This window comes from Tenrec ecaudatus, chromosome 10, assembly GCF_050624435.1.
Source record: "Tenrec ecaudatus isolate mTenEca1 chromosome 10, mTenEca1.hap1, whole genome shotgun sequence".
Classification (NCBI taxonomy): domain Eukaryota; kingdom Metazoa; phylum Chordata; class Mammalia; order Afrosoricida; family Tenrecidae; genus Tenrec; species Tenrec ecaudatus.
The window spans coordinates 79,783,937-79,810,545 of NC_134539.1; the positions used below are offsets into that span (position 1 = coordinate 79,783,937).

A 26,609-nucleotide genomic window follows, 5' to 3' on the forward strand; every position below is an offset into this window, starting at 1 on the left:
CTTTTAAAAACAAACTACTGGCCAAAAAAAAAAAAACACACACAGGAAAAACTCTTGGGGGGCCGGGGAACTCGGAATAGCTTCTTTTAATTCACAAAGTTGACTATTGAATTTGAAGGGCCATGACCTCCCATTAATGCCCCTAAATTGGTCAGTTTCACTCATATAAACTCACTGCCACCGAGTCAGTTCTGACTCATGGGGCCCCTCTAGCACAGGTAGAACCGCCCCGTGGGTTTCCGAGATTGTAACTCTTTACAGGAGTACAAAGCCTCGGCTTTCTCCTGAGGAGTAGCTGGTGGTTTCGAACTGCTGCCCAACATATTACCCACCGTGCCACACTCATACAGGGCACCAAAAGTTACACCATCACAAATTTTCAGTTTGAACGCCCTTTCTTCCCAACCACTCTAGTGGTATCATTACCTTGTCCTAAAAAATACTTGAAATACCATCTGGTGTGATACTCTGGGTTCTCTAGGTGCACATCTGTTCTTCGCCAAGTACCTGGCAGAGCAGTTGCATTCTGTAATGGAACAAAGTCGAGCCATTAAGAGGCTTACTCAGAAAGCAAACAGGAAATCAAATAGTTGGCAATGAACCAGAAACCACAGAGCAGGAAAATCATTGTGTAAAGTGTACAAGCAAGGACAGTAACCATGTGTTCTCAGTGTAAAGACGTCCAGGATAAGTCAACATCACAAACACAGCCTGGAAGTCCATCAGCAACAAGAACAAAGTGAGCCGGTGAGGTCAGCTCTTTCTGAATTTGCTTTCAGTACAAAGTACCTCTCTTTCTGGTCCAAAGTCTCCCCAATATTTTGGAGTCGGTGCCCCCAAAGGAACGTTTTCTGCTTGTTACCCCTGACATAGGCATTTATCACCTAGGACACATCCCTGCAGTATCTGATTCAGGTTCAGATTCTTCGGAGAACCTCAAGAAACTATTACACAAAAGAAAACTTACTTATGTAGAAATTATGGTGAATACTGTGACTAATCTGAAGCCTCTATCCCATCATCATTAATATTTTGGTATGGTTTCTTATAATTTTTTTTTGCTTTGTGTAGATGCATGTGTATTTTTCTTGCCAAAAGGAGTAAACAGTTTTGTAGCTTGCTTTTTTCACTTAATGTATTTCTCCATGGCAACAAATATATGTCTATACTTCCTTTTAATGGCGATGGATTCTTCTATCAATGAACATATTTAATAATACTAGACAATTAGGCTGCTTCCAATAGTTTCTCATAAATGCAATAGTGACGACCATTCTTTAACTTCACACTTACATCCTTGCTTCCCAGTTGTTTCCTTAGGATAAATGCTTAGAAGTTGCTGAGGATTTGCTACCTGATGCAAACCTGACATCTAGGACCTACTGGAACAAAATGATAGTTTTCCCAGCAATCGCTGAGGGTTTTCCCTTCTGATACCCTTGACATTTAATCTTGACAATGTATTTATTTTTCACATGGTTTTCTTGAGCTATAATTAACATATCAAAACCAGTTTGATCATATTAAGAAGGGTGGTACAATCATTATCGCAAATCAATCACCGTTAGAACATTTTCTTCCTTCTTGTACCCATTGCTGTTGACACCCATTTTCCCCCAACCCCCCCTTCCAAGCCTCCAGGTAATTGCTAATCCGGTTGCTGTCTTCATAGACCAACCCACCCTGACTTCCCTACACAGAAAAACAAAACTCAAAGGACCCAGAAACAATGACCAAATGAAAGATAGAAAAATCCCAACAAAATGAAAGCAGATTATATTAAAAACTAGAATAAATTCAAAATAGGCTCGAAGGGAGATCCAACGTCAAAGTGTCACATCCAGCCTGCCCACAGCTGCTGAAATGCACGTGAAACGCTCTTTGTCTGCTACCAAGGCTGCTCACGGCCCTAGACTCTGGTCAGTGGGGCGTCATCAGAGGTCAAATCCATGTCGGGACCTGAAAATAGACCTGGGGCTTCCACTGTCATCCACACTGTTCAGAAAACAGAGTGTTTAGAACTTAGGTCCTGGTACTACTCCCCCCTCCCCACCGGGTTTGGATTTTATTATTTACAATCCTTGGATCACACAGGCTGGTGGTGTGGTCCTAGTTGACCCTTCACTAAGATGACTGCTTGTTTTGAGACAAACCTTTACGACCCTAGACGCTTTTTCCCCCCTGATAGTTGGGCACCTTCTTATTCTTTACATGTAACGGCAAAAATAATCCTCAATGTTGTTTATGTTTTCTTTCATACCCTTCATACATTTACTGATCATTTACAAATTGTGTTTTTATGAGCTAGCTGCTTATGTTGTCCATTTTCTCACCATTGTATTCATTTTCTTAATGATTTACTTATAACCGAGAATCTTTTAGGTAGATTACAATAATTTTCTGACATTTTTTGTTTTTAAACTTTATGTAATTTTAGCCACAATGTAGTTTTGAAAATGTAAGCACACTTCTTAATTTCCCCCTCTAAGACATCTACCATTCATATTATTATATACGGCTTGTCTATCCAGTGTTAGAAAATAATTCACCTTTATGTTCTTCCAGATGTTTTATGGCTTCACTTTTATAGTCTACCTGATATTTCTTTTGATACATGCCATGAGGTAAGGATCCACTACTTCCAAGTGTTGTCAGTTATCTCACGAACACTCTGCCATTTCCCATGAAACCTTTGTACAGCAAATGTCTGGATCTTGGATAAGGGTTGAGATGATCCAGTCATGATTCTGAATGATTGGATGTCACTCGATTGAAACCCAATTGACATATGCACTGCATCATGTATGTTGTTGGCGTTGGTTGCTGTGGGGTCACCTGTGGCTCATGACAACTCCGTGTGTGTAGACGAGAACTGCTCGCGGGGTTTCCACCTTGAGGTCTTCTAGAAGCAGATCGCCAGGTCTGTTCTCTGAGGTGCCCCTGGATGGGCTTGAACTTAGGAAGCATACTTGACTCTAGGCCTCAAATCCCTCGTCTGAAAACAAGGAGATAAAATAGACTCCATCTCACAAGGTTGCTGGTGGTGGTCAAGGAGTTCATGAAGATAAGGCTAGTAAGCAAATGCTCAACTCTTTGTGCCACCACGGGGCAGAAGACAGACTACTGGAACATACTCTTCTGTTCTTGACATGCCTCTGGTATTTACCTGAAGTTGGTAGTCAGTAGCTTTATAGTGTTGAAAATGTTTCCTTTCATTCTTAGTTCACGAAGAAGCATTCCCCCCTCCAGGAATCATTATTGAATTTTATTGGAAGTATTTTGGGCAACAATCTGGAAAGAATAAGCTAAATGGAGGAAATCGTATAAACGGAGTGAGTTACACTCCGTTCTTCTGATGCTGAATGGTCCTTAAAGTCTCGAATGCACTCTGCTACATCACTAGAACCTGCTATTCTCTCAATGCACTGCCAGATTTAAAAAGATCGCTTATAGATCATATTTGGTAGTTCGGGGGAATCTATAGGCTTCTTTTCTGTGTATATCTCTGTCATACTTCCAGGGTTATGCTACCTTATAAAATTAATTCAGAAGCATCCCATCTTTCTCGCTGCTCTGGACATTTACTGGAAGCTGTGTGGCACCTTGACCAGGCTTATGAGGAAGATTCCCTTTTGTCATAGGCTTTTCAGATGAGGAGTCTGAGGCTCAGAGGGCCAGGTGTGTGGCTAAGGCTGCAGAGATGATCCATAATAGAGCTGGAACCGAAACCAGTCCCAAAGCAAACTACCGGGACTTTGAATTTTGGTGTTTAGATTATGACATCCTCTCGTGTGTCCCTGTCCACTTGCAGCCTTTTTAATGTAGCAAAGGTTACAATTTCTTAATATTACTGTGCTTTATTGGCATTTTTTGGGTTTTTAAATATCATATGTGAGTTAGCAAAAAGATACTGCTGCTGGGGTGCCAGGTCACACACGCACAGGTTTATGCCACACAAAACATGCTTCGACACGCCTCGGTGCTCAGGATCACTTGTCTAACCCAAACAACGGCTTCTGAGCGGATCGGGAGGGTCAGTTAGATTCAAGGCCGCGAGGCCAGCTCCCAAAGTTATGGCGACTGCCTTTGGGAATTCCAGGGGTTAGCCGTGATAGATTTTCTCGAAGGACATTGGACTGTCGTGCCGGGTTATTAGGAAGAAGTTCTAAGAAAACAGAAAGCTGCCTTGGTGAGAAAAAGGCCAGGGGAGACATACCCAGGAATCTTTTCTCAGCTGCCCTTCAAGAATTTCACTGGGAGAATTTCCCTCGTCTGGCCTAGTCCTACTCGCCCCCTTGAGAAACACTGCCTTGTGGTTCTCACACTTAAACACACTGAGCAGGAGCACGATGTGAATGCCCTGAGGATGCCAACCCTGCCGGTGGCATGGTGCAAACCAAAAGACGCGGAGTTCTTCAGCGGGAAACCCGGCCTGCAGAAGGGTACAGCCCCGGTGGAGGATGCGTTCAGAAACAATAGCTTTACATTTTGCTATGTTTGCTCCCTAAAGGCTTCTAGGATTGGATAGCAATACAACTTCTTAAGATGTGTGCTACACATATGTAGCAGGTTTGTAAGGGGAAAAATACATAGAGCTGATATAAATCTTCATTAGAAACTAATTTTAAGCGTGTGCAACAGTAGGAAGAAGAATAGGGCAAAGAGCGTTTGCGAGGAGGCTTCACACGATCGTGGAAAATTCCATGATCTTTTAATTCCATTTTCTCATCAGCTTTCTCAAACTCCCCCATACACAAGCTTTACACCTACTATTAACACTTTACTCTACTTGTTTTATCATGTGGCCTGTCTCCCTTTCTCTAAACACGTACACATATACATTTTTTTCCGGAACCATGAGACAACGATGTCCATAAATGCTCCAGTGCATACTCCCTCAAGAACAGCGATGTTTTCTTCTATAACTGTAATACAATTTTATCAACTTGCACAAATTTAACAACTGATACCGTCCTGTAAGCTACCATCCACATTCTAGTTTTGCTCATTAACCTACCAACGTCCTTCACTGCATCTCTCCCCTTCAGTAAAGGATCATTTAAATGTCATGTGTCTGTAGAGTCCCTTAATTTGGCACATTCTGTTGTAAAAGGCTCGGTCTTTTTTAACACTGACATTTTAACAAGGAAACAGCCTGTCCTCTTTTTAGTGAAACAAACCATTCCTCATTTTGGATTTTTCTGATATCTCTCTATGATTAGATTCAGGTAATGCAAACCCGGTTGGAATACTGAAAAGTGACACCTGTCCTGGAATACTGAAAAATGATTCTTGTACTGTTCAGATTATTATTTCAAGATATACATCTGCCCTCATTGGCGATGCTCATTTTGATCATATGTTCAAGATGCTGCCATTTACCTTCTGACCTTTTGGTGTCTCTGAAAGCACCTATCACTGGGTTTTGTTCCATGTAGACTTTCTGGAAGATTCATTGTTAACAGTTATTCATTTTACAACCATACACAGCTGGCAGTACTCCCACACTGGGGTCCACCAGGCAGCTGCAACATCAGCTGAGCAGACAGAGGTGGTGTCCAACCAAGGAATTTCAGCCTTAGCCAGTCAGCCTCCACAGTGATTGGTGTCATGATCCCAAGGCCCTGGAGCCCAGAGAGCATCAGCCCAGGCCTGCTGACTTGTAGCTTACCAGCAGGTGGACTCCTCTGGTGCCTCCACGCTTACCGGAAGCAGAGGTTATGCTCAGCAGCTTCAGATCTAAGCCTGCAAGCAAACTCAGCACTGCCCAGTCAATTCTTACTTATAGTGACCGACAGGGCCGAGCAGAAGTGCCCCAAGCTCTGCATGGCTGCATTTCGTTTCGGAAGCAGACTGGCACCTTTTTCTCCCAATGTGATAATCAGGTTTATTGTGCCAACCTGGCTGATGAACATGTGGGATTAATTGAAGGGCAGTTCAATTGAAGGGCGGAGAGAGAAATGGCTTTGTGAGCCTCACCTTTCTTGTCTCCTGCTCTGTGATGGTCAGGGCAGTGTATGGCTGCCTTAGCTAGTTCTCTACCTCAGCTGGCAAGGCTCACTTCCTGGGAGACATCCCTGAGGAGAAGCCACATGGACCTACCCTGATGCAGCCCTGGGTGCTGGAGCAGCCGTGTGGAGGCCCCTGCCAGCGCTGAGATGCTTACACATTCACTGACTCGGCTTTCCTCCTGCATTTGGCGTCATTGTGTGTGTTTTGTGAGACTGAGGAGGACTATGTAGATCAGTGTTGGACATACGGACTAATGTTGGACTTATGGGCTTGGGCTGGACTGCGTTGGGATGCTTTCTTAATATACACATGTCTTTTATATAACACTCTCTCTTATACACATGAGTTTCTATGGATTTGTTTCTCTAGTCCACCCGGACTAACACATCCATCGAGCAGTGGGTGGCTTCAAACTGTTGACCTCCCAGGTAGTAGTTGAGCACTTGACCACTGCACCACCAGGGCTCCTTAATCGAAGGCCAGTGTTCTCAAATGCGTTCAAGTTCGCCCTGCTCCGTCCACATCTCCTAATCAAGATGGAGGGGAGGGGCCCAAAGAGCTGTGCTGTAACAGCCACCCCTGAAGATTCTTCCAGAACCAATGCCCTATATCAGGGGCCCCAAAAGAATCCGAGGAAGGGGCAGAAACTTGGATGGTGGTGGTGATGGAGGCTGTTGAGAACACCTTTATTTTCCTTAATGTTGAACTGAAACTTAGCCCTTCATGCACTTATTACTGTCTGCCAGAAATTACAGGAAAATGAACAGTCCTGCTTACTACCTCACCAGCACAAACCACAGATAGGGCTCATGACAGTAATTTCAGGTATCTAGACATTCTGCTTGCACTCACCGCTGCTTCAGAATTACAGTCGTTATGAGACCTGCTTCTGGATTCTGCTTTTTATGTGTTCACAACAACGGCATACCTACCACTATTATGAATTGGGTTTTAAAAATCATTTGGATCACTCCATTCCACCCTATTGTTTTCCTAGATATTCCTACGTGTTTTATTTCATCATCTGAAATCACCCGGAGAGGGAGGCCTATCAGCTTCGGCAGGCTGCCAAATGAGTCCAATAGTACAGGGCGCCCTGCTGCCCTGGCTGCTGCCGGACAGGAATCTCTCCCCACGACTGCGGGATGGGTGATGAGGGGAGGGGCAGATGGCGTACCGCGTCTCCGGGAGAGACGGGACTCTGGCACACCTGACTCAGTACGAAGTGTTCTTATGAGTTCTTCACTGACTATTTACTAAAACGGGAGGGAAAAAAAACACCAACAACATGTGAGCCTCGCAGAGCAAGACACTTCCTACTCCTTGTTAAACGCACATCTGATGAGGTGTAAAGACAAGAATACACATGGCACATGACAAAAGAGATGGGATGGAGCAACGACCACCCTCCGCTCGGGACCTCGGCTCAGGGCCTGAAACCCCACTCCAGCTGCTGACAACGGGCTCGACTCTTCTCAGAGGAAGGGCTAAGCCCGCCTTTAAGCAGGCCGTGCAGCTGCGGCCTGTTTCTGGATTCCACCGTGACTTTCTGAGCTCTCCATTCGTTTTCTTTTTTTACCCCATAAATGAATTTATTTCTTTGGTTTTTAATTCATCCCCAAACTTGCTGCCCCCAATGGCTGAAACGACCAAGAACTGTCTGTCAAAGCCTTTGATCTGCATTAACTTTCGAATGGGATTATTGAATGTCTTGAGAGTTTAAGTATTTCTATGTGTTTGGCAGCATTTTCTTTAAAAAAATCATTTCTCCATTCGGTTTTAGTTGCACATTGGCTGCAAACCTAAATAAGCCTAACTTTTCTTACTGTTAACATGAATCAAAAATTTTAAATCCACTCTTGCTCTGAAAAGCATTGCTAATTGTTTCACAATGTAAACTTGCTTTCAAAAAAACTATCTTTCCTGATTTATTTTTATTGAGGTCTACAAATATTAAGTGGTTTTAACATTAAATGGTTTAATATTAAGCTCACTGGTGATTTTTTGTATGAGTATTCTTTCTAACCACTACCTGCGTCAAAACATCTTCGGCACCTAGAAAGTTTTTTACCACATCAATAGCAACACCTCTAAAGGCACCTGCTATCCTGACCGGGGATTACTTTGATCTGTTCTCCAACATCTTAGACTTAAAATCATACTGTGTGTATTCATTTGAGTCAGAACCCCCCCCCAAATATTATGTCTGTGACATTCATCCAGATTATTGAAGTAGCAGTAAATTCACGAACTCATTTTCACTGCCATAGGGTAATCTGTGCTATGAATATAATTTATTTATTCATTCTTAAATTGGCAGCTCTTTGGTCTGGTCCCTGCTTTGGGTATTCAGATCGAAGCTGTGATCAGCGCTCTCACGCCTGTCTTCTGGTGACATAACCATTCCCTCCTGTTGGGCGCACACCGAGGGACACAGGGTGCAGATGTTCAGCCTCAGCAAAGGCTACTGCGTGGTTCCCCGCGGGGAGGCACCGGTTCACATTTCCAACAGTAAAGTACCTGAGAGTTTCAGTTGCTTCACAGCCTCTTGCCAATTCTTAGCATTTCCCTCCCTGAGCAGTTGTGGAGGGGGTGTAGTGGATCCTAATTATGGTTTTCATTTGCAATAAAATCCTACCTATTTTAAGGGCTGACCTATTTTGCAAAGGATCCAGCGAGAAAGAAATTCCTTTGTCTACAGCGGTTTAGGGTGACAATGAATAGGAGTACCTTGTTGTTATTATTATTCAACGGGAAAGTTTGAGGAGGAACTATTCTGGGGAGTATATTTTCCAGGTAACTCAAGTTTAATGTACAAGCACAGTTATTTTACGTCTTCCTGGGTCCGCATTTACGAAAAGGTGTTTTAGGGAGTAACGAGCTCCGGTTCTGTGTAGCAGGCCGGCCTGTGCCTGCCCACGGTGGTGTAGGGGGCCCGAGGCAAAGAAGCCCGCGTTACTTCTGCATCAAATTCCACAGTGTAGGAAAACTCCCGGCTGCCTTCATGCAGCATGTGAAGGAGGATGAAAGCATTTACTCCCTGTATTTTCAGGAAAAATTTCATCAAAACCCATGAAGAATTCTGATTTTATGTGACTGTTCTTTAACACTGGACATTCAGTGGGGTCCCACACAGCACTAACACCCAGGCTGTGGTCAGATGATGGGTTCACATGCCTGGGGTTTCTCAGAAAGACGCCTCCCGAGCAAGTTCAATACACGAATGACTACACTGTGTTGATTTCACACCAGTTCATAGGTTAAATTGTTGAGGCAACACAGATTTATTTTTTAAAAATTAACCTTTAAAAATGTATAAACAAATGTGCATGTAAGGTGGTTGGTTGTAAACACACACACACACACACACACACACGCACGCACAAAGATTAATCCTTTTCCCTCTCCCAGCCTCCATGCCCAATCCACACTTCCTTTGCCTTCCTCTAATCCTGCTTTCAAGTTGGTTTGGAACGCTCTGGAGCAGTGGTTCTCTGCCTTCCTCATGCCTCAGCCCTTCACACAGTTCCTCGTGTGGTGGTGACCGCCAACCATAACATTATTTTCATGGCTACTTCATCACTGTCATTTTGCTACTGTAATGAATCGGGTGACCCCTGTGGACGGGTCATTCCAACCCCAAAGGGGTCGTGACCCACAGGTTGAGAACCATTGATCTAGGCCTTCTTCTGTGCTTTACACGATGTACTTTTACATCTACACATACATGTAATATATTTCATATGTGAATCATTTTATTGGGGGCTCTTACAGCAATCCACGCATTAACTGTATCCAGCACATTCGTACGTATGTTGTCATCATTATAAATGTACTGTATTTTTATAAATGTGGGACAGCAGTAGCGCAGATAGTACACTGAGATCTTTTTTCATTCAAGAAAATACCTCAACAGTCTCGTTATATCAGTTTATTATAAATCTAGTGTGCTCTTCTAAACAATGCCAGCAGCTTGCTTTTAAATTAAGCACTTCAAGTGAAGACACACGTGAGCTATGTCAATGAGACCGAAAGGCACAAAATAGAAAAACATGTCCTTCAGCCTCTCCCCTCCCTGTCCATTTCCACTTTCCAGAAGCAATCACTCTTAAGCCCCTGTGCATCCTTTCAGAATTAGTTTTACATACTCTCAAACATATTTCAGTTTTTTGTTTTTAAAGAAATGGGATGATACTATATAAATCTCTTTGGAATTTGCCTTTATGTTTAACACCATATCTTAAATATTTTTTGATGGTAGGGCATGCACCTCTCATACATTTGTTTTAACAGCGACTGAGCAATTCACTCTGCAAAAATGTACCGTATTTAAATAACCATTCTTCTGCTGGGGGAGATTTAGAGCTGTTGCCAGTGTTTGCTGCTTCCATGACATTCAGGTAGATATCCTAGCACTAGAAGTGCTGGCCAGAGGGTATACACGTTGTTAATCAGAGGGTTGTTGCTAATTGCCTCCGCACGACGCAGCAAGGCACAGCCTCTAGCTCTTATAAGAGAATGCCCATGCGAAAGAAAATAGATTTGGAAAAAGCTGAAAGAAGGCCTCCCTCGGCCCCTCCAAGTGAGCCGTAGGGGAGGGCTCCAGTAGGTCACCCTGGGGCCGCATTCGTTTCCATTAATAATTGGAATGTGCAGGCAGACGGCGGATAAGTACAGTTTCTCGGTGGATTAATTAAGAAGACAGGTGACAGAATCAAGAAGTCAAAAGTTCTTTTGGCACTTAGTGATTATGGGGCACACTAAGTAAAATCCACGACCACTGAGCTAACTCCGACTGGTACAGACCCTGCAGGACAGAGTAGACCTGCCCCCTCAGCCTGCAAATCTTCCCAGCAGCTGACTGCCCTCACTGGCGCTTGCGGAGTGGAGTGGCCGCTGGGTTGGAACTGCTGACATTCTGGTTGGCGGTTGAGTGCTTTAACCATTGTGTCACCAGAATTCCTCCGGGGCACCCTACCGAAACGTGAAGTCTTACACTTGGGTCCAAAATACAAATCGCCTATTTTGAAAGTCCAGTGGCTACAGTTTCAGGGAGACGAAGGCAGGTGGGGGAGGGTTACCATATTCGGGGTCCTGCATGAGTCATCAGCTTCATCCATAGAGGGAGAGTGCCCGCAGCAGGGAAGGGACAAGCCTGCCCCGCTCTGTGGCTGTCTGGAGGCATCCCAAGCCTCGGTTTGCTTCTGAGCACGTCCGTTTTAAGGGACCATTGACAGCCCCACATGCGTCTAAAGCGGAGCAACAAGGGTGATGGTGATTGGGACTGACTATGTCTTAGGAGGGAAAACAAGGGATGTTTTCAAATGTACGTTGGCTTAGCAGATCGAGGAAGGCGCAGACTGACACAAGGGGGCTTTAGAGTACATACTGTATATGCTCGTGTATAAGCCGAGTTTTCCAGAACATTTAATGTCGTTTTTGTGGTAAAATTAGGTGCCTCGGCTGATATTCGGGTCGGCTTATACTCGAATATATACGATAAGTAGAAAATCCAAGTGGAAAGTATAGCCTGATAAATTTCACTCAATAAAAAGCACTTTCGGGGCCATCTAACTGAGAAACAATAAAGGCTACATGGAAGAAGCACACCAGCCTGTGAGATCACAAGGCGTCGAAGGGATCAGGCATCAGGCATCAAAGACCAAAAAAAAAAAAAAAAAATCATAGCATTGTGAATGAGGGGGAGTGTGAAGTGGGGACCCAGGGTCCATCTGTGGGAAATTGGACATCCCCTTGCAGAAGGTCTGCGGGGAGGAGACGAGCCAGTCAGGGTGCAGTTAGCAATGATGAAACATACAATTTTCCTCTTGTTCTTGAATGCTTCCTCACCCCCACTATCATGATCCCAATTCTACCTTACAAATCCGGCTGGACCGGAGCATGTACACTGGTACAGAATAGGAACTGGAAACCCAGGGAATCCAGGAAAGATGAACCCCTTGGGACCAGTGGTGAGAGTGGTGATACCGAGAGGGTGGAGAGAAGGTGAGGGAGAAAGGGCGAACAGATTACAAGGATCTACATATAACCTCCTCCCTGGGGGATGGACAGTGGAGAAATGGGTGAAGGGAGGTGTTGGATGGTGTAAGATATTGACAAAATAATAATTTATAAATGATCAAGGGTTCATGGGGGAGGGAGGAGAGAGGGGAAAATGAGCTGATACCAAGGGCTCAAGTAGAAAGCAAATGTTTTGAGAATGACGATGACAACATCATCATGTGCTTGATACAAATGCACTTGACACAATGGATGTATTTATGGATTGTGATAAAAGAGTTATATGAGCCCCCAATAAAATGATTTAAAAAAAGAAGCACTTTCTGACAATTAAGGATGCTGAAAAATGGAATTAACTGCTTGAGGGTGAGCCAATTTCCCATTACTGGGGTATCTTCAAGCAGGAGCGACTGGCAAAGTTGTGGGATTCAGGCAGTGGGTATCTGGTTTGCCTAGATGGACTCAAGGCAGTGACTGAAGGCAGGTACATGGAGAAAGCAATCCACCAACGGCTGCCCAGGTCCTGACGAGGGCCGCAGGGACTGAAAGCATGCACGTAGAAATGTTCATAGCAAGTTACTGTTACGGTAACTGCTAAGACTCGCCTCGTTACACAGAGTCTGGACTCGAGACCATCTGGGAGTTGTCTGATTCAGGGCGAGCAGCGTGAGGCCGGCCAGGCAGGCTAGTCATGCTGAGCCTCATACGGGTGCAATAATTAGAAAGCAAAGGAGCGGGCCTTACACTACAGAAGCACTACTCCGAGATGGTCCTGGGGAGACCTTCTCTGACACCTTATCTCACAGAGGTTCTTCCTGGTGCTTTGCACCATGCTCCCACCCTTTTTTGTTTTCTCCATCCCACGTCCACAACCTGCATTTGTTCTTATTGACTCGCCACTCCTCCCGCCAGTCTAGCCTGTCAGGGTTAACCTGTTTCCACTGCATCATCAGGGTCTGGCCAGCCCGGCACGTCTATGCATTTGTGTTGAGTGGATGCCTTGTCATGAAAATACTACTGATATGTACCTTATGGAAAGAGTCTATAGTCGCTGGTAGCAAAAAGAACTAACTGACAGTCCACCACCTCAGGAGGACGCGTATGAGCAAGAACCAACAGTGCTAGGGAGTAAGTTCAAGCTGCCCTGCAAGCACTGACCCAAACAAGGCTCTGGGACACCAAGTGAATCAGTTCAGCAGCTGGAAGCATTCCCTTGCCTAGGCCAGGAAATCTGGCCAAGCGACTGCAAGAGATACATATTTCCACACAAGTCCAGGAAGGGTGGCCCAAGAGAATGCTAGAACACTATCATTGTGTTGTGCGTTGACTGTGTGGATCATGACAAACTCTGGACAGCCTTGAGCAGAATGAGAATTCCAGAGCCCTTCATGGTGCTCATGAGGAACTTGTCCATGGATCAAGAGGGAGTTGTGCCAACAAAATACGGGGCTATTGCAGGGTTTTAAATCAGGAAGGTGTGCAACCAGGTTGTATCCTCTCACCATCCTTATTCAACCTGAGCAAATAACCAGAGAAGCCGGGTGAGAAGATGAGAGGAATGGGTCATTAGGACTGCAGGAAGGGTTGCTAACAACCGTGATGCAAAGATGACACAACCCGGCTTGTTGAAAGCAAGGAGGCCTTGAAGCTCGCTGATGAAGATCAAGGACTGTAGCCTTCAGGATGGGTTGCAGCTCAGTGTAAAGAAGACCCAAATCCTCACCCCAGACAAGTAGATAAATAACATCATGATAAATAGAGAAACAAACAATTGGAGTTGTCAAGAATTTGTCTCGCTTTGATTCAATCATTGATACACAATGAGTGCTCATGAAACAATAGTCCAAAGATCACAAGACAAGTGGCATTTGGGTGAATCTGTTGCACAAGACCTCTAGAGAGTATTGAGAAGCAAGGATGCCACTTGAGGACTAAGGTGCGCCTGACCCAGGCCATGGTATTTTCAATCACCCACGCCTGTGAAAGTTGGGCATCGCATAAAGAAGACGGAAGAAGAACCGATGCCTTTGAACTGTGGTGCTGGAGAAGAAGATGGAAAGTTCCATGCACTGCTCAGAGGACCAACCGATCCGTCTCGGAGGAGGCACGGCCAGAGTGCACGACTGGCGAGGCTTCGTCTCATGAAGTGTGGACATGTTGTCAGGCACGAGAGGCCAGTCCTTGGAGAAGGACACTGTGCTCGGTAGAACAGAAGGGCAGAGAAAGAGGAAGGCCTTCAAGGAGATGGACTGACGCCGTGGCTGTAACAATGGGCTCCGGCGCGGGAACACTCGTGAGGCTAAGCCAGGACTGTGGTGCACAGGGTCGATATGGGTTGACACCGATTTCATGCACCTAACAACAACGTAGCTTAGGGTTATGATCATGGCAGGCTAGGTTATACAAACAAAAAATCCCGCCAGGGGCTGGGGAACAACAACAAACAGCTAAAAGCACTAGGAAAATGTTAAAATCAACGACTTAAAAAATCACCAAAGAGCTTACAAGACAGTACGGAGTCACCAGCCAAATGGAGAGGCCAGCAGTAAGGGGTGCCCAAGAGCCCATTCTGACTTGAGGATACTTGTCCATTGTTGCTAAAATGAATTTGGGATTTGGTGACCTCTTGGGGCAAGAAGGAACCTAAGCAAACACCAGGGTCCATTGAAGGAGGTAAGCCTGTCAGGAGAGGCATCTCACATTAAGTCGAATTCCAAAGGGCGACACACTCAGGCACGGGAGACCCAGAAGTAGCTATCCACACACTTCCCTCCTCCACAGCACGGAAGGTGACACAGAGGTCAGAGAGCAGACACTCAGGGAGTGTCTTTGAGGTGGTGGGGGAACGCCAGGGAGCTTTCACATACATGTGCTGTTCCAGCCTTCATCACGTGGGTGGTTTCGAAAGCTGAGCATCTAAGGTGGGAATCAGAAAGGCAACCCAGCCTAAGCCTCATATGATTCCTAAAATTTAATTTTTAAGCATAAATAGCATATAACCAGGCAACCAAGAACACAAAAACACACAGCACACCAGGAACATGACCAGCAGATAGACCCAGCAAGAGATACAGACCCACAAACAAACAAATTAGTATTGATTACAGATTACATAAACATTACATTTAACGAAGTTTAAAAACACAGTCTGATGTTTTTTTAAGTGAACAATAAACTAGAAGGTAAGCAAGCTATAGCTTCTTAGCTATGACCCCAAAAGCACAAGAAAAAGAGCAAAAGACGACACAAATGAGTTGGACATGATCCAAATGAAATCTGCTGTGTTGCAGAGCACACAGGCAGCTCAGAATGGGAGGGATGTCTCATACATCGTATACCTGAAAAGGCCTCGCATCCAGAGTATGAAAGGAATTCTTATGCCTCAGTAACAAAAGGATAAATAAGCCAGGGGTCTACCATGGACTGCCAGCAGCATGAATACACCTGTCTTGTATGGAGCACAAGCCAGAAGTAAGGGTGGCAAGACTTCGTTTCACATACTTTGGACATGTTCTCAGGAGTGGCCACCGCTGGAGAAGGAGATCATGTTTGGGAAAGCAGAGGGTCAAGGAACAGGCCCCTCAGTGAGAGAGAATGACACCGTGGTCATGGCAACGACTGTGCGGACGGTGCAGGCCGGGCAGTGGTCGGTTCTTTTGTACACAGGGTGGCTATGAGTCAGAGCCAACTCATGAGCACTTAGAAACAACAGCGTCAAGCCCGTAATGAAACGATTCCAACTTTCTATGGCATGTGGGCTTAAACCTCTTTAAGCGGTTGTAGTGAGTCTTTTTGGCTGCTGCTGATGTTCACTTCTGGGTTTGGGGTGGATTGTCTTTTAAAGCTGTATATTAATACTCCCCATTCAGTGGTTAACTGAAGCCCATTAATATAAAGCACAGCCAGGTGTTCCAATCGCGCGCTCAGTGGCTTTGGTGGGGACATAATCTACAGCAGACTGTGAGCCCTGGTATCATGTCCCTGGAAGCAATCTGAGACAGAACTGTGTTGTGAACACAACAGACAGCAATAATTTACAAAATCAATGCCTTCACCAAATGGCTCCCAAGATGTTAAATGAATTGTCCAAGGCCACCCTGCAGTTAGTGAATTGTGGGGCCATGATTTAGACCCAGGCAGGCTGACGCCCGAGCGATTCCAAATTGTGGCACTTCACAAGCGATGACTAAGCCCGGGCCAGGCCTCAGAAGCTGTCCTCTGGCGTGTGCAGGGCCAGGTGACATGGCTGGGTAGCCAGTACCTGCTGACCAAAGCTTGTAGAGGTGCGCCTATAACCCCATGAGGGCTCCTGTAAGCCTTGCTCTGGAGGCGTGGATTTCCTCCAGACATCGGCTCAAGAAGGGACTAGAACTGTGCTGATGCGGGGTGGAGAAGGTCAGTGTAGTCTGTCTATTTAGGATTGTGCTGAAGTTCTGCAAAATTTGGAAACAGAAAGATTTCTTGAGGCACAGCAGTCTCTGGTACACAGATTTTTAAAGTAGAAACTCAGCGTGGTGGCTGTTGGTTTCCCACGAACTAGAAAGTGTGGACTTGACACTTCTCCCCCAGTTTAGCTTCCTGGACACTTTTAGATGCCTGAGTTGTTGGTGAGAAGACGGTCTCACCCGAAGGAGCAGGCTGGAGGGCGTTGGCTGGACTTGCACATCTGGAAAACTTTCAGAAGCAAAGTTGCGCTCTCAGTGCTTTCTTCTACGCAGGCCAACAGGTATCCATCCGAACAAGAAGTAACCAGGTCCCTGCCCGCGCAGGGATCCAGTCCAAAACGGGCGGCCTCCCTTTGTCACATAGAAACAGCGAGGGAGCATGTCTCAATGAAGGGTACGTTGAGGCCAAAGGTACAAATAAGCAGCGACTTCCTGAGAGTTGTGGCCTGTACAGTTAAAGCCACAGTCCTTTGCCCAGGATTTGCTTTAAAAAGATGGTCGAGGTGGGAAAATTGGCGATACGGCAAGAGTTATTGTAATAACACCCACCATTACTATGATAGTTATCAATGATTGAAGTATTGGGCTGCTCACCTTGTGGTCAGTGGTTCAAAGCCACTAGTCTGTCCGAAGCCACCAGCTCTTCCAAGGGAGAAAGATGATTAGTCGGTTGCTGTAAAGATTTACAGCCTTGGAAGCTATAGGGGGCAGTTCTACTCCGTCCTAGAGGGTCACTCTGAGTGGGAATCCACTTGATAGCTGTGGTTGGGGGGTTTATAAGCTGAGCTCCCTGCATCTTTACAATGAGTTTGAGACAGTTATGATTTTGAGACAGATGGAAAAAAACCCAAAGGCTTAGCAAGGCTAGGTTATTTGCCCCAGGTGATGGAACGAGGAACTTGAACCTGAGCTTGTCTGACTCAAAAGCCAGGGAACTTGCAGTCCTAAGGAAGCATGAAAATCAAGGGCTGTTCTTGTGGCCTGCAGCAAGGAAGGGCAGAGAGTCCAGAAGAGGGCTTGGGCTTAAGGAGGGATGGAGGGGCATGGCCTCCTTCCATCATGCCTGCTCTGCATAAGGACAACATTCTGTAGACACCTTTTTCCTCCCCTCGGATCATGTTCGGATTATCTGTGGCTGGAGGACAGTGACCAAGCCTGGTCGTAGGGAACAGCTGGGATTCCAGGGCACAGATAGAAAAATTCTCTTGTCCCATTACTGGCAGACCACCTTCATGGGGCGACTTGGTCTAAGTATAGGCATTTTAAAGCACACAGAAATACCTTTCATACACAGAATAAAGGCACTTACCTTTCGTGTCTGCTTCAAGCAAAGCTACAAAGCTCTGTTCACTCTTTCTAAGCTCCTGGTGGGGAAGTGTTCATCACACATACTAAATCCCACACACAACAATCATGTGCTTGGGAGCAGTACAGAACCCGGGGAGACTGCCTTACCTCATCTGAAGAGCCATTTTCCACTCGGAATCTTCCAGCCCTTTGGATAGCTCCATCGGCATCACTGGAAATAAGCTAGGGGAGAAAAGGGCACTCCATTAGGTAGCTGGATAGCCATTTGCAATTCCCTTCTGTCTGCATGTTTCTAGCCAGGAGGAAGCCAAATCCAACAACACAAGCTGGAGGACAGCCTAGAAGCTACCAGTCTCATTTAAGCGCCGTCCACCAAGTCCCTGGATAATCCACTGCTACAGTCTTTAGGAGCTCAGAAGCAAGGCATTCCTAACCTGCAAGAGTACATTTAAATCTGAACATGTTCTACTGCTGAGTGATGTTTCTCGGAACAATAATCACATTACACAGCACATGTGGACAAGTGGTAGCTCACAGATGGCGAGACAGAAAGCCAAGTCTCCAGTTTAGCCTGCCTTCACAGGAAAGTCTGGAGAACAATGAATGGCTGGCATGAATTCAAGACTCTACTAAACTCAGAGAAAGCTCTGTGGTTCATTCAGATTCCAAAAGGCCAACTGGTCCCTCCAGGCAAGCAGATGTGAAGATTACAGATGAACAGTGCTTAAGGGCTGCATGCTAGAAGGAGATGCATAAAGGAGAACAGGGCTTGGTGTGCCTGTCCTAAAATTACAGACTCAAGATTTAACTTATTTTCTCCTTCTTAGATTTCTCAGTAGGATCCTGGGAAAATAGCATGTCTTAAAATTTTTTGTTTTACCCTTTTATATCTGCTCACAACTTGCAGCAAGATTTGCCAACAATTCCAGACTCATTTTAACACATTTTCCCAGAGGAGCACATCTCATCACACCAACGCAAGGTTTACCCAGTAAGCTAGATGCTCGGTTTTATAAGAAAAATGGTTACATCATATTTTCATGTATATTTCACAGATGAAGGTGTGAAAACAGATTTTTTAAAAAATCAAGGAAAACACAAAATTTCTCAAGGAAAACTACAAGAAAAATATTGATAATTTCTTTCAGGGTAAATATAAAACTAAGTACTTAACACTTGTTGAGTTTTCTATGCTCCTGTACTCTTCGGAGATTATATATATATATTATATATATATATATATATACCTCCCCGCAAACTGGATTTTTTTCCCTCAAAGCTATCTACTTAATTTAATTTTTTTTTACAAAACAACCTTCTCATCTTTAAAGTACTCTCTATTACACTTAATACATCTGTCACATTAGTGATTCCATTCTTGGAAACATTTTTGAAACTCATCTGTTTGGATGGCTGATAGCACCTCCCTTGTTTTTTCTTCACATCTTCTATGTCATCAAGTATGTCATCAAATTGCTGTCCTTTCATGTTCCTCTTCATTCGCGGAAATAAAAAGAAGTCACACGGAGTGAGGTCAGGTGGGTAACATGTGTGGGGCCAGAGCGGCATGCTGTTTTTTGCCAAAAACTGGTGCACTGAGATGGGGGTGTGAGCAGGTGCTTTGTGGCAAAACCAGTCCCCGTCTGCCACAAATCAGGCGTTTTTGGTCACACACTGTTACACCATCTTTTCAGAACCTCTCAATAGAAAGCTTGATTAACAGTCTGACCTGGGGGGACAAACTCCAAATGCACTGCGAGTCAACATTTTCATCCGTTGGGGAAGTTGATGGACGTCCAGAATGAGGTTTGTCATCAGTCGACATTTCACCTCTTTTGAAACAAGAAAACCACTTGTTCACTTGAGTTTTTCCATAGCGCTGTCCTTGTAAGTTGTGTTCAACATCAGAACAATTTCTGTGGCATTTTTCCAGAGCAGAAAACAAAAATCTCACAGCCACACACTGTTCTCTTAAATAGGCCATCACAAAAAACAAGGTTTGAGCGAAACCTGCTCTTTTTTTCCCCTTAATAAATCTTTTTATTGGGGCTCATACAAGTCTTATCACAGTCTGTACATACATCAATTGAGCAAAGCACCCTTATACATTCGTTGCACTCGTCATTCTCAAAATTCGCCTGCCACTTGGGTTCCTGGAATCAGCTCGTTTTCCCTTTTTTCCCCCTTCCCCCTCACTCCTCGCTCCCCCCTCCCCCCTGGTTCCTTAATAGTTTATAAATAATTATTATATCTTATCTTACACTGTCCGGCGTCTCCCCTCACCCACCTCCCCATTGCCCATCCCCCAGAGAGGAGGTTACACATAGATCTCCGAGATCGGTTCTCCCTTTCTACACCCCCTTCCCTCCTGGTGTTGCCACTCTCACCGCTGGTCCTGAGGGGTTCATCCGTCCTAGATTCCCTGTGTTTCCAGATCCCTACTGCACCGCTGTACATCCTCTGGTCTAACCAGGTCCGCAAGGTAGAAATGGGGTCATGATAATTGGGAGGGAGGAGGCGTTCAGGAACCAGAGGAAGGTTTTGAGTTTCATTGTTGCTACCCTGAACCCTGAGTGACTCATCTCCTCCACACTACCCCTCTTGAAGGGATGTCCAGCTGTCTACAGATGGGCATTAGGTCCCCATCACGCACTCCCCTCATTCACGTGATGTGATTCCCACCCCTACCCCCCCCCCCGCCTTTGTTGTTTGAGACCTGGTCTCCTCTGCCCTTCACGATCACCTATGTTGGTGTGCTGCTTCTGTGTGGGCTTGGTTGCTTCTGGGCTAGATGGCTGCTTGTTTGTTTTCAAGCCTTTAAGTCCCCAGACGCTATATCTCTCAGTAGCCGGGCACCATCAGCCTTCCTCACCACACTTGCTTATGCACACTTTTGTCTTCAGCGATTATGTGAGGATGGTGGTCACACAATGATTGTTTTTGTTCCTTGGTGTCTGCTACATGGTCCATTCAACACCTTGTATTCGCTTAGGCCGTGTGCTTCTTCTCTGTGGGCTTTGTTGCTTCTGAGCTAGACGGCCGCTTGTTTGCCTTCAAGCCTTTAAGACCCCAGACGCTATATCTTTTTGATAGCCGGGCACCATCAGCTTTCTTCACCACGTTTGCTTACACACATGTCTGTCTTCAGTGATCATGTCGGGAAGGTGGGTATCATGCAATGATCGTTTAGCAGGGCGAGGTGCTATTGTATTGGGGATTATGCACGAGGTGGCCCAATGTCCATCTGCTACCCTACTACTGAACCTATAAATATATGCACATAAGTCTATTGCCCCCATAATCATAAATATATTTACATATGTACATGTCTGCATTTAGGCTTCTCTGTATGCACTTTGCCTCCTACTCCTTTCCTCTATTTCCTTTCGCTTTCCTCCCGACCCATTACCATGTTTGGCCTTCATTCTGGATTCAGTAATTCCTCTCAGTTACCTTGCTCTTGGTCACTCCCTTCCAGTCCTCCCCTCCCCTCCCTCCTCTGGTTTAGAACCATTCGCTGTTCCCTTGTCCCTGTGTTGGGCAACACCTCCTCCCTTCCCCTACCTCCCACGCTCTCATGTCCCTCCAGGACCGTTGGTCCTGTTGTTTTCTTCTCTCATTATTTGTCCAGCCTATCTCGTCTAGGTGGACCTGCTGATATAGAAACCTGCTCTTAACAAAAAAAATTCACGGTGACCAGAGAGAACCTTCCCAGGCGACACCCCTGGGCGTACTAACTCAGTGAGCTGCTCAACGCTCGTCTGGCAGGGACAATGTGTACCACGAAAGCTCTACCCATGGCGCTTTTTACCCTTTTTTGGGGGGGGTACCCTCTCGTGTGTGTGTGTTTCTTTTGAACATTTTACTGTTGTTTGGATGAAAATTCACTGAGCAAATTTGTTTTCCATCAACAAAGTGACACACATTTCGCTTCTGGACATTAGTTGCAATTCCCTCAACATAACACCACTCTTCCCATTGCCTTCCAAGTTCCTCTATTTCCGTTTGTCTATCTTTCTTGGGCTTCCTGCCTTCTACACCTTGTTTCTGGACAAATGTTCCCGTTTGGTCTCCTTGGCTGCTTGTTCTGAGGAACACACTCCCCTGGCAGGTTTTATATTTACTTTGTAAGTCTGTCTACTGTTTGATTGAAAGGTAACTTTTGGATGTGGGTGCTGGTCCAGCTTTCATCCACTGCATAATTTAATTCGCATAATAATCACTGGAGGTAGACACTTATTACATTCCCTTACAATTGTGGAAACAGAGGCACAGGAAGGTGAAATAACTACATATGATCATCATATAACTAACACATGTGGTAACTGATATAAACACAAGCAGGCAGATTCTAGAAGCTTATTGGTCTTATCTAGTCACCATCCTGCCTGTGTTCTGTGGCCAATGCTAAGCAATATACCTAACTCTGATCCTGAAAAAAATCCTTGCTAAAAATAAATGAAGAGCGTATGTCTACTCGGCTATTTATGGCATCAGATCACTACATTGCCGGTAAATGAACGCTGGGCCACAGGATGGAGCACAAGGGAAAGGGAGGGTTAGATCTCCTGGGGCCACAGTCACTTTTCACAGGGGAAGCATCAAGGAGCCAGCGTCCTTTTTTTTGTTTGTGGGCTTCTAATCGCTGTCTATGAAAATGCAGTTAATGGCAAATAGGTTTCAAGTAAGTGTTACCGGCGTAGGCTGCCTAAGGACTTCTGGAGAAGCACTCGTAGGTCTCACCTAGACTTTAAAGTGTGTGTGTGTGTGTGTGTGTGTGTGTGTGTGTCAGAGAGAGACAGAGAGACAATTACTGAATGTCTGACCCAGCACATAAAGAGAGAGAGAGACACCTTGCTACCCCTGATTTAGAGGTTGATGGCTACAGTCCTGACATCAGCTAGTCTCACCTAGGCCTCAGATGCTTGAGAGAAGAGCCAAATCACCAACACACAGATTCCTTCATAGAACAGCTGTGTACTAGACACGGCCAATCGTGCCCTTTCCTTTGTTGAAATGAGAGCAAGTGTATTATGTGCCCTGCCTACAAGCGTCAAGACAGGAGAAAAGAAGAACATGATGCATGATTTTATGGTTAAAAGGAATCTAGTCTCTTCTGAATTTATGATCTTGAAACCCATAAAGAAGTTGAACTCTGACCTCAGACTAATGTGCTATTGACTCTATCATCTTTACCATCTCTCCCAGCACCATCTGGATTAAGCCAAGCAACCAGCATCTCTCACCTGGATCACTGGAGCCACCTCCTGACTGGTCTGTCTACCCACCCACGGTGGCTCCTCTCCAACACACTCCTCACACTGCATCCTGGTGACCACGGCACATTTCACATACGATCCTGGCCCACCTCTACGCCAACTCCATCCCTTCCCACCAGAGTGCTTCATGAATGGTGTTCCTGGCAGGGAACGCCCTTTACTTCCACCTTCCCCTAATGAGCACTCACCCATCTATTACTTCCACTGTAGTCCCCATTGCTCCAGGACAACTTTTTGGATCTCATTGCTGGTTGAGACCTTATAGATCTTAGAGCTCTCAAGAGCGTTGTGGTTTCTGCTTCTTGGAAGGATGACTTGGTTACTGTTTGTCTCCCTCACACATTCCCTCTACTCCCCAGGGATATGCTGAAAACAGGGACTACAGTGGAGCTTTGAAACTTTGTGGAAGCTCCTAAAGGCCAACAAACAATCCTTGAACTAACTACAAGTTTTGCTTTCTTATATTTTGTTTTGTTCTTTGTCAGTGGTTTATTGTTGTTGTTTTGTTGTATATTGTTGCTTGGTTTTGCTCTGTCTTGTTTTTGTGTATGTTATTATCTCCACAGGTGTGTCTAAATAAGATAGGCTGGATGAACAATCTGGAGGAAAAACAATGGACCAACAGTTCCAGGGGGACATGGGATAGGGGGAGGTGGGGGTTAAGGAAGTGGTGTTAACAAACACAGGGACAAGGGAAAAACAAGCGATCCAAACTGGTGGTGATGTGGGTGTGGGAGGCCTGGTAGGGCATGATCAAGGGTAATGTAATGAAGAGGTATTGCTGAAACCCAGGTGGGGACAGAGAATGATAGTGGGACAGGAGGAAAGTCAAGGGAAATAGAGGAAAGAGCTGGGAGGCAAAGGGCATTTATAGAGATCTAGACAAAGACATGTACATATGCAAATATATATATGAGGATGGGAAAATAGATCTATGTGCCTATATTTATAGGTTTAGTATTAAGGTGGCGAAAGGACATTGGGCCTCTACTCAAACACTCCCTCAATGCATGAATACTTTCTTCTATTAGCATTCTATGATGTTCACCCTCCAGACATAATCGCTGAAGACAAAGCGGGTGAATAAGCAAACGTGGTGAAGAAAGCTGATGGGGCCCAGCTATCAAAAGATATAGCGTCTGGAGTCTTAAAGGCTTCAAATAAACAAGCGGCCATCTAGCTCAGAAGCAACATGCCCACGTGGAAGAACACACCAGCCTGTATGATCAGGAGGTTCTGAAGGGATCAGTTATCAGGCATCAAAAACCAAAAAATCATATCATTGGGTGCACACCTCCATGATACGATCGCTGAAGACAAATGGGTGCATAAGCAAATGTGGAGAAGGAAGCTGATGGTGCCCGGCTATCAAAAGGTATAGCATCTGGGGTCTTAAAGACTTGAAGGTGAACAAGCGGCCATCTAGCTCAGAAGCAACAAAGCCCACATGGAAGAAGCACACCAGCCTGTGCAATCACGAGGTGTTGAAGGGATCAGGTATAAGGCATCATCAGAACAAAAAAATCTTACCACAGTGAATGAAGGGGGAAGTGCCGAGTGGAGACCCAAAGCCCATTTGTCGGCCATTGGAAAGCCCCTTGCAGAGGGGTCTAGGGGAGGAGATGAGTCAGTCAGGGTGCAATGTAACACCAATGAAGAATACAGCTTTCCTCTAGTTCCTAAATGATTCCTCCCCCCACCCCTATCATGATTCAAATTCTACCTTGCAAGTCTGGCTAAACCAGAGGATGTACAGTGGTGCAGATAGGAGTTGGAGGCACAGGGAATCCAGGGTGGATGATACCTTCAGGACCAGGGGTGTGAGTGGCAATACTGGGAGGGTAGAGGGAGAGTGGGTTGGAAAGAGGGAACTGATTACAAGGATCTAAATGTGACCTCCTCCCTGGGGGACGGACAACAGAAAAGGGGGTGAAGGGAGATGTCGGATGGGGCAAGACATGACAAAATAATAATTTATAAATTATCAAGGGCTCATGATGGAAGGGGGAGTAGGGAGGGAGGGGAAAAAAAGAGGACCTGATGCAAAGGGCTTAAGTGGAGAGCAAATGCTTTGAAAATGATGAGGGCAATGAATGTACAGATGTGCTTTACACAATTGATGTATGTATGGATTGTGATAAGAGTTGCATGAGCCCCTAATAAAACGTTTTTTAAAAAAGTCTGTGGAAGAATTCTATCATCTTTTAATTTAGCGTTCCCACAGCCTCTTTGCAGCTTCCTCCACTGTCGGTTTCTTCTCACCACTGTAGCCAGAGCTAAGCACACTCCCCGACAGAGTAGGCAGGTAGTAGCTGTTTCTTAAACAGAACCAAAATCGATATAAATGGGAGAGGGCCTGATTCCCACCAAAATGATCAAAGAATACAAAAACAAGAATAAGATTGACACCAACTCAGCAACCAGAGGCTGATTACTCACATTGCAAAGAAATGGCAAGGAAACGCTACCAGGTCAATCATGAAGGAACGACCCAGGTGAAAGACAGGCCAAATAATCTGAATCACTGAATGCAAGAGAGAGGTACTGTGACGAGCAATTTAATCAACTCTGGCATGGCCCCACTGACAGCCTGACGCGAGAGGGTGAGAGGGTCCATAAGGGAATCAGTGAGACGATCCTGCCAGCCATACTGGGAAATGGATTCAGCACTGACACGGAGAACAGCAGCCGGGTGCTTGCTCCACCCACCCCAGTTTTGCACCAGCGGTAGTGAGCAGCCTCCTAAATCAAGCAGGGGGCACTGTGGGAGCTGATGTCTGCTGAGGCCTGATCCACCAGCTGATAGAAAAGAAGACGGTGCCCTAGTAGATGCAGAGAATGAAGAGATGAAAACACGAATCCTGCAGAGAAAAATGCTTTTCACACGGCGGGGAGTGGATTGCCAGGGAGTGGCCGCCATCCATTGTTTTCTATTATTCCACACAAAGTTCTGATCTGTCCACGTAAAGGCTAAGAGTCTATTCTCTTGGTTGAGCACAGAATCGACTCAGGAGCGAGTTCTAACTGCCACCATTCTGGCCATCTGCCACAGGCTGGACATATGACGAGGCCACATTTCCCTTAAGATGGCCACTTAACTTAATTCGCTCCACTGGAGGGTGAGCCCGAGCCACGGTGGCACTCAGGAACTCGGACTTCAGGAGCAGGGAGGTGCCTTCTTTCCGCTCCACTGGCTGGAGCCCCGGGGATCAGAGACCTTGGAAGTCTACAGGGAAGGGAGTGGGTTTATCATAAGCCTGAAACCCTAAGAACATCTGTCTGAATGTGTGTGATAGACTTGTCCTTCAAGCTGCTGCCTCTTGAGGTTCTATCCCAGCTAACACACCCACTGAGGAAGAACAGGGAGGGGGAAAAAAATCAGAGAACCAATGACAAGTCCAGAGTTTAAAAGTATAATCTGATCTGAGGCACAGGATGATTGCATTGTTTAGAGGACCAGCGAACCTATGAAAATGACTCAATCTGTGAATAGGAAAAAAATTGCTTTCAAAGGAAAAACATGACCTTAAAGTTTGAAATGCAG

The 26,609-nt window shown here is 45.4% G+C and overlaps 1 protein-coding gene across 1 annotated transcript in view; it reads right to left on the bottom strand.

Moving 5' to 3' along the window:
• Positions 1-26,609, bottom strand: part of GARNL3 (GTPase activating Rap/RanGAP domain like 3) — a 167,321-nt gene that overhangs the window by 88,504 nt on the left and 52,208 nt on the right. Inside the window, exons 3-4 of the mRNA XM_075559100.1 lie at positions 17,934-18,008; positions 427-526 (exon numbers count right to left, since the gene is read on the bottom strand). Coding sequence (XP_075415215.1) covers positions 427-526; positions 17,934-18,008 — 175 coding nt within the window. The remainder of the gene's footprint in view (positions 1-426; positions 527-17,933; positions 18,009-26,609) is intronic.